Source organism: Orycteropus afer, unplaced genomic scaffold, assembly GCF_000298275.1.
Source record: "Orycteropus afer afer isolate SDZICR_OR568_19922 unplaced genomic scaffold, OryAfe1.0 scaffold00100, whole genome shotgun sequence".
NCBI lineage: Eukaryota > Metazoa > Chordata > Mammalia > Tubulidentata > Orycteropodidae > Orycteropus > Orycteropus afer.
Genome location: NW_006921687.1, coordinates 4049758 through 4058955, shown reverse-complemented (window position 1 = coordinate 4058955; position 9198 = coordinate 4049758). Strand labels below are relative to the sequence as shown.

Sequence of the window (9198 nt, the reverse complement as noted above, 5' to 3'; positions counted from 1 at the left end):
TCTGTACTAATATGCATATAACATAATTTATGGATAAAATGACATATAAATAAGAACTAGTTATGTTCAAGTAAAATGTATTAAGATATTCAAATATAATTAACAGACAACAAAACTTAGTGAAAAAATTACACATCGAGTTTATTGATTACCATTGATACCTTTTAAATAGGGAAGTCAGACCCTCCACTTTTCTTTTTGCTGATTTGGTGAGCACACGGTCTTACATCTTTATTACAGTGGTGTCATTCTGGAGGCATTATGGTGTGGAAGGTGGTTTGGGAGAAGAACAGGATCCTTGACTGTCAAAACTGGTCGCCCGGCCAGGTAACTGAAAAACAATAATTTCAAAATATATGATCTAGGGCAAAACAAGAATAAAGTAGCTAATTGTTGTTACCTTTGAATAATGAATATTAAACTATTATATGCAAATCTTTAAATAGAAGATATACATAACTCCCTTTGCCCTTCAGAACTTACTTTCTGAAGCAGCATGAGATAACACAGATACCTTGTAGAGATGTATACGGGGCATCACCACATAGACAACTATTTATAATTACAGACTGGGTTCACATTTTATGACAATTTTCAGTTCTTTTTATAAAATAATTAATGGCTTACTCTGCTGGGACAATTGCTAGCTAAGTGATGAACATGTTCTGGACACAAGAGACTATGTGTCACTTGCTGCAAGGTAGGAGGTGATTTTTATAGAGGCAATTAAAGAGAGGAGAGGGCCTGAAAATACTTTAAATAATGCATTATTGAAATGAAATGCAACTTTCCTGAGATATATTAAGCTATTCAGAGAATGCATGTGTCTATTTTTCCAAAACACATTTGGGGAATAAACTCTGTGAATGTGCATTTGTAAGTGTCTGTGAATGTGCATTTGTGCATCTGTATCTTTTGTGATTTTCATTAAATGATGAAGTTAGGTAAATATTTGGACATTCATATAAATAGATATCTTCGGACACTTCAACTCCCATTGTCTGAGCATGCAATGCAGTATTCATCCAACTTTCACTACGATATACTGTGTAACACAGCCAATGTCACCCTTTTTTGTGACTAAGCTGAGAATAGAACATAGGTCCACTGACATTTAGTGTTGTTGCTGTTTCTGCCTTATAAACCAGTGGCTAACACCAGAACTAGAAGTAGATAGAATCTTACCCACTTACAGAGGAAGATGTATCATTCATTTGCTACATGTTTATTGTAACTATTTTTTTTACTGAATCACATAAAATCCATCACCTAGTAATCATCCTTTTGTGTTACCTATCTCTCAGTTAATCAGGTCATATAAGTGACTTACTTTGTGAGTCTTCAAAGGGCTCCAGCAGTTGTCTTTGGGAGAGAAAGCCATTCAACCTAGCAGCGTTGTGTAATGAGTAAACTGCAAATTAACATGCAAAAAGGCATGTTGATACTTCCTCTGGTTATTAAACTATTAATAGTAGTTATAATAATAACTAGCATTGTGCCATACTCTTTGTTAAGCACTTCATAATTAGTATATTGTTTAGTTTTATACTATGAATGTATTAATATTATGAAAAGAGCTCTGGTGTTGTAGTGGTTAAGGCATTTGTCCTCTAACCAAAAGGTTGGTGGTTTGAACCCACCAGCCACTCCATGGAATAAAGATGAAGTGGTCTGCTTCTGTAAAGACTTGCAGCCTTGGAAACCCAGTGGGGATCACTATGAGTTGAAATCAGCTCGATAGCAATGAGTTTGGTTTGAGATGGAATACTAGCAGAAACTTTCAGAGGTTAAATAACTTGCCCATGGCTCCACAATATGTAATCAGACAGCACAGCCCAACTTTAAACTCAGGCAAGGTGAGGCCCCAATATTTTAAAAATCTGTGAGTAGTTTTACTTTCTGACCAGAGTTGGGGGAGATATACCTGTCACCTTACACAAAAGAGTTGCATTTGGTAACAGTATCTCTATTTAGAGATTCTGGAGAACTTTATGTTACGTGGCTATTTTCACAAAAGAGAAGTAGCCACATTAATTTCCAGTTAGTAATCAATTTACTAGATTGCTCCACCACTCATTGAGGTATGTTTTCAGGCTGTGCAAAGAAAATAACAGCGTTTCTGTTTTTATGGGCTTATTGTCCAAAGGAAGATAAAAGTCAGAAAGTCTAGTGATGTTCAAAATCCGACAAGGGAAATAGAACTCTGAGTATCAGACATTAAAGACTGTGGAACAAGAGCAAGAGCAATGTCTGGTTTAAAAAGATAGATAGATGATAGAAAGAAAGATAGATATGTAAAAGAATAAAATTTCAGATAAATGTTAGCAAATAATATTTAAGCAAACAAGATAACAAAGAGAGTACATGTCAGGAAATCACAGGGCTTACCTCCACCAAGGGATGCCAGTGGGTTATTGGTTTCCGATGATAGGTCAGCATTTCATTCCAGTGGTCCCGCCCAAGACCCTCAGCATCCAGTCCTGTTCTACACACTCCTATGACCTCATTGTGTCCTACCCTATGATTCACAGAATATTATATACGTTCATTTCAGACATTCAAAGATAAATAAGAGTTCACACATCTTAGTAGACTATTATCCTCATGTGATTAAATCCGTACCTGTCTTTGGTACAGATTTTACCTGATTTTGTAGATTAAACTTCCTCAGGTCAAGTGAAAAATCTTAAGTAAATTGTACTAACCAGGACCATAATTTAAAAGTGAATCTGTATAAAAAGTACCCAAAAACCAATTTAGTGCTCTGTAATTTGAGCACATTTTCATAATAATAATAGTGTGAATGGAAATGCCAGTGTGTCCTTATTTTCATGATGATTTTCTTTCTTGAAAGTAGTATTAAATTTAAGTGACATAAATAAAACCTTATTTGTTCCACAGGCTTACTGTTACATAATGATGTTTAGATTTCCAACCAAGAACACAATACCCAGGGTTTTTTTTTTTTTTTTTGTATAAATGACCATATTTAAATGATACATAGGAGCTGTGGTAGCATAGTGCCTAAGCTTGACTGCTACCTACAAGGCTGAAGGTTCAAACCCATCAGCCATTCCTTGGAAGGAAGGTTGGGCAATCTACTTCCAGAGTGACACCGCCTTGGAAACCCAAGTGGGGTTTGCTATGAGTGGGCTCTGACTCGACAGCAGTGAGGTTTTTTTTTTTTTTTGGTTTAAATGATATGTGCATTCCTACTCATAAGGCAATTAGACAGGGAAGAGCTATTTTCAGTACCACAGACTTTGATTTAATATATCATAGCAGTAGAGCATACTGGATAACATTCTTATTTTTCTATCATGCCCTGTTTTTGCAGCAACAAATCAAAATAGTAACTAATATCTTTGAGAGCTTTTTATGGGCCAGACACTGATTAAGTAATTTAAATGTACTGACCCACTTAATCCTTACACCATGACTTCAGCATCATTATCATCATCTCATTGTATAGATACAGAATCTAAGCAAGTGGAAGTGAAGGAAGTGACCTGACTTTACATACCTACTGAGAGGCAGAGATAGGATTTGAATCCAGGCACTTGATCCAAGAATGCAAGTGGTAAATTGCCTCTCAAGAACAAAAGGAATTTAAGAGTGTTTCTTTATCATTAGTTTGACAGACACTTCTGAAAAGATTTTTGAGAAGATTTTAGGATATTTCATAACTTTTTTCCTGCTGCTGATCTAGAGATAACATGTTTAGTATTACTTTCTTCAGAGTGAAGTTTCACAAACAAGCATAGATTTTTAGAAATCAAAATTTTTTAACTTTCTGTTTTATTTGTCATCAAGATCCATTTCCCTAAAATTATGGGAGCAGATGTTCAATTGTATCTACCTTCAGTCTGTGCTGTAAGGACTCAGTAGGTAAAGTAGGACAAAGACTGCTGATAAAAACACTAATGGCATTTGTGAAGTTTGACATTTTAACTAATTAAAAATTTCTCTCACTATGCATACACATACACACATACAATCTGCAGTCAGATTTTTAGACCTTTATACAAATGAATTTCAAATAGATGATGTAAATAATTTTATTTTTCAGTGCTTCAGTGCTAAGCTTTGATAGCTCTAAACCAGAGGGTAGCATATTTTCCTAGGTTCTAGGGTCCTGGTTACTCCCCTTTTCATGATATTATAAAATGGGCATTCTTTTTGTGTATTTGTATATGTGTATTCTGTACCATCTTTGTCATCATTAGAATAAAATAAGTGTAGTAAGGCACTGGTCCAGGTGGTGATAATGTTGTTGTTTTGCCATTGAGTCAGCTCCGACTCATAGTGACCCCTCCTTGGGTTTCTGAGGTAGTATCACTACGGAAGTAGATTGCCCAACCTTCCTTCTGAGGAGTGGCTGGTGGGTTTCAACAGCCAACCTTCTGGTTAGCAGTCAAAATGCCTTATGCACTATGCTACCAGAGCCCCAATAATTTTGTCAATTAAATATATAATACTCTTTTCCAAAGGGTTTATAAATGTAAAAAGCAAACCAGTAAGAAAAATATATATTAAGATATATTAAATAAGAGGTATGAATATATAGTGGGACAGAGCTCAGAAGAAGAAGAGGTAAATCTAGAAAGATTTAATAAAGGGTTGACATGAGCAGGGCTGGGAAACATGGGTAACATTAGATACATGGACTGGATAACACAGAGCAGGCACCCGTTTTATCCAGACAAGGGCAATCAAGGGACTGGATAGTTTTGGCTTATTCTATGAAAGGGGAAGTGTGTGAGCTGGAAGAACAGTATCACAAGGCAGTGTTTTAACATTAATGTGAAAACATTAGAGTTGTATCCCTTTGGCCACTATTCATCTTATACTCTAAATATTTCCTGTTTATGATTTTAGGTTATGCTGATATGTTACAGATGTGAAAAGTTAGGTAACTTGTCCTTTTACAAAGCCACTCAATGATAGAGCTTGGTCAAGAATCAAGATGAGAAATTTAGCACAGTTGGGAAAACACACTGCTGTTTGTAATCCCTGTTGTTGCTCTAAGAACACTTCACCAATGTTTTCTATACTTAATTCAGTACTGCTTCCATACTATTCTTTTCACTGGTCCAACTATCCTGTCTTTTAGTCTTTTAATTTAAGAATATCTTCTTTTGAAAAAGAAAAAAAAATACTATAACAGAACAATCATTTTTATTCCTGCAATGTTGGTTAAAATGTTTTGTAGCAGTAAAACACTTGAAAATGAAATTCTGCCTCCATGTCACTTAGTGAAGGGTTTCTGGGTAACTCAAATGGTTAAGAGCTGGTTTACTAAGCAAAAAGGTGATGTTTCAGATCTACCCAGAAGTGCTTCAGAAGGCTACAGCCTTGAAACCGTATGGGTGACAGTTCTACTCTGCACATGTGGGGTCATGAGGTTGCCATGATTGGGAATCAATTGGATGGCAACTTAACAATAATAACATCACTCAGTCACGAGAGAGATGCCCTTACCTATCATAATCCATGACCGCGATGGAGAGGCTGACCTGGTCCACGTTCTCTGGAGGGATATCAAAAATAATAGCCTCATTGTACACAGGGTTTAGAGTGTTTTTCTTTGTAGTTGTCTTTCTCTTTTTCAATCTTCGACCTTCACACATCAGAGATACTTTGACATAAGGATCTAATTAAAATGAAAGTAATAATAGAAACATAAATAAAACTGTAGTTAATTAAACTAAACCAAACTTTGGCTTGATTTAATTTTTACTAAATAAGAAAAAGGATATATGAAATCTTTTGGTATTACCACTATTAAGTACAGATTACTAATTTAGGCCAATTTGCTAAGACTTCCTTATTTTAAATGTAAGCAATTGATCTTAAATGAACTCAAAAACTTGATCTCACTGTTTTTCATACAAGAGAGAAACCCACTAGTTTATCAAAAGCCAGTCTGAAACTGTAATGTGTCTTTTAGACAGGTATTTGGACACAGCTATTAAGGAACTCTGGTAGTGCAATAGTTAAAGCATTTGGTTGTTACCAATAAAGGTAGGTAGTTCAAATCCACCAGTTGCTCCATGGCAGAAAGATGAGGCCATCTGTTTCCATAAAGTTTGACAGAGTTGGAAACCCTGTGGACAGTTCTACTCTGTCCTTTAGGGTTGTTATGAGTCAGAATCAATTTGATGGCAGTGGTTGTTTTTGTACGTGTGTGGGGGAACACATTTTAATAGAACTTATTTTGAGGAAATAAAACCCCAACAAATAAGAATAACTGTATTATGATCCCCCTTCCCCCCCAAAAAAAACCCAAAGTCACTGACACCGAGTTGGATCAGACTCATAGAGACCCCTCCTTGGGTTTCCGAGGCACTATCACTACGGAAGTAGATTGCTCAAACTTTCTTCTGAGGAGTGGCTGGTGGGTTTGAGCTGCCAGCCTTCTGATTAGCAGTCAAATGCCTTAGGATGAATCTTCTTCAAAATAATGTAGAGTAAGAAGACTAATGTGAAAGACTTACCAACATTTTCCCTAGACAAGTATATATGCTCACAGTGAATAGAAATTACTGATGCCTGTTGCCAGTGAGTTGATTCCAACTCATAGTGACCCTACAGGGCAGAATAGAACAGCCACATTGGGTTTCCAAGGCTGGTAGCGTAGTGCCTATGGCATTTGATTGCTAACCAGAAGCCTGGCAGTTCAAACCCGCCAGCCACTCCTCAGAAGGAAGTTTAGGCAACCTACTTCCGTAGTGATACCGCTTCGGAAACCCAAGGAGGGGTCGCTATGAGTCAGATCTGACTTGATGGCACGTAACAACAACAAAAACAAATATTTATGGAAGCAGATTGCCATATGTTTTTCCTGCAGAGAGGCTGGTAGATTCAAACCACCAAGCTTTTTGTTAGCAGCCAAGCACTTTAGTAACTGCTGGATTACCAAAGCTCCTTTGAATAGAAATTACAATGCAAAAATTTAAATAAAATTGGAATTTCTTTCAATTGTTAGAAAAGCCTATAACATCCGAGGTACTATTTTACAGTCATGATGTTGATACTTGATTAGAAGTTCAGGCTGAAGAAATTGATACAAATAATTTATTAATACATACCAGTAAATGAAAAAAAATAAAGGAGTTTTGATGGTGTGGTGCCTAAGACATTTGAATGCTAACCAGAAGTTTGTCAGTTCAAGCCCACCAGCTGCTGCATGGAAGGAAGATGAGGCAATCTACTTCTGTAAAAATTTACCACCTCAGAAACCTAATGGGGTTCGCTATGAGTTAGAATCAACTCGATGGCCGTGAGTTTTTTATTTTATGATTAAAAAAAAAAGATAACATTTGCTTTTACGATAGATTAACAAGGTAGGCTTCTGATATGATACTGGCTACCTGTTGCCATCTCAAAAGAGAAAAATTTACTTGGGCCGTATTTTTACACAGCCAAAAAGATCAAATAATTGGTAATAAGTTTTGCCTTCAGTTAACTTGGTCCCCATTCTCTGACCCCTACTACCTTAGGTAGAAAAACTTACAGTTTTTACAGAAAATTATACAGTATTACAAATTTCTGAAAAGCCTTACTTTAGAAACTTGTTATTAACAGGAAGGCAAGGTTTTTGAAGGGGTGTTGGCATTGGGGTTAGCATGCTAGATGGTTAAAAAATCTGCTGTATCTTCTTCAACATTCCTTTCATTCTGGCAACCCTCCAACTGTACCACACTACCTCTCTTCTCCATTTCCACTTATGTATAAATAAATTTAATTTCCTTCAATTAAGCCAATATAATGGAAATATTAATTAATTTTAACAGATTAATACCTTCGAGAAAGAGGTATCTGTATATTTCATTAGCATTTCCATCGAAGGGGGAAATTCATTTTTTTGGCTAAAAATAGGACATGTAGAGGAAAAGAAAGCAAAAGTGCAATGATCAATGTCTGTTTTCCATTTATTTTTAAATTTTTTAATAATATGATGCATATTTTAAGGACAAAGCTCACTTTTCTTGCTACATTTTTGTTCATGAGCCCCCAGGCCTAGGCCTTTTCATTAGCAATGAGAAGGAGACATGATTTATTCTTTCCTACCTCTATAATGCCTCTGACCACATTTCTCTACTGTGACAAGGATAATTTACTGGCTCTTTAGTTGATTCACAAGACTGTTGTGAGAATTAATGAGGTGGTGCTCTCAGAGCATATGCATCTCCAATGAAAAACTTCATATAAATAAAAAGTAATCTTACACGTAATTACAACTTTGATGTTGTTTGCTTGTCTCAAAATTTGATCTCTTTTGATACATAGCAGAAAGAGTAGAATAAACAATAATTTACAGAGTACACTGTTTATCTTAAGTTCTTCAACATTTACTGCCCAAGCTATTTTCACAAAATAAATGTGGGACGTACTTGCTGTTCTATCTTTATGTATGAATATAAAGGTTATATAAGGGGATGCTCTACGTAAGTATTGAAAATTTTAAAGAAATAATAGGGAATTCATGACGTAGTGCAAAAATCAAAATAATAGGGAAAGAGGTACAATGAAAAGTCTCCCTCTCAGCTGTCTTCATTCTTCCCCACCTTTTATTTTTGTGTATCACTTCAGTATTTCTTTGTGCAAATATTAGCAGTATAAATATATATTCTAAAATTCCCCATTCTTACAGAAGGGTGCATAATATCCACATTTATTTTTGCACTTTTTTTTTTTCATTTAATATATCCTAGAGCTCTTTCCAGGAGCTCTGGTGGCATAATGCCTAGGGCATTTGATTGCTAACTAGAAGGCTGGTGGTTCAAACTCACCAGCCACTCCTTGGAAGGAAGGTTGGGCAATCTATTTCTTTAGTGATACTGCTTCGGAAACCCACGGAGGGGTCGTTATGAGTTGGATCTGACTCCACAGCAGCGGGTTTTGTTTTGTTTTTGTTTGGTAGAGCTCTTTCCACGTCAGAACTTACAGATTATCCTTTTCTTTATGTAATGGAAATTTACCTATTTTTTCTGTTTTGTTCCAAAGAGCCACAGATTTATAGGATTCTTCCTTCCAAAATGACATATACATATACACACACACATACATATATGTATCCACAGCTATTCTTTATTTCTGTTTTAATTCATGAATGCTTATTGACCTTCCTATATAGCCTTTATCATTTTTCTTCTACAGAGCTGTACCAAAGTTGTTATACATAATATATATATA

The 9198-nt window shown here is 35.7% G+C and overlaps 1 protein-coding gene across 1 annotated transcript in view; it reads right to left on the bottom strand.

Annotated features, from left to right (window-relative positions):
• Positions 1-259: 259 nt before the first annotated feature.
• SYT10 (synaptotagmin 10) overlaps positions 260-9198 on the bottom strand; it is an 80328-nt gene continuing 71389 nt past the window's right edge. The window contains exons 5-7 of the mRNA XM_007943157.2: positions 5482-5653; positions 2389-2518; positions 260-331 (exon numbers count right to left, since the gene is read on the bottom strand). Coding sequence (XP_007941348.1) covers positions 260-331; positions 2389-2518; positions 5482-5653 — 374 coding nt within the window. The remainder of the gene's footprint in view (positions 332-2388; positions 2519-5481; positions 5654-9198) is intronic.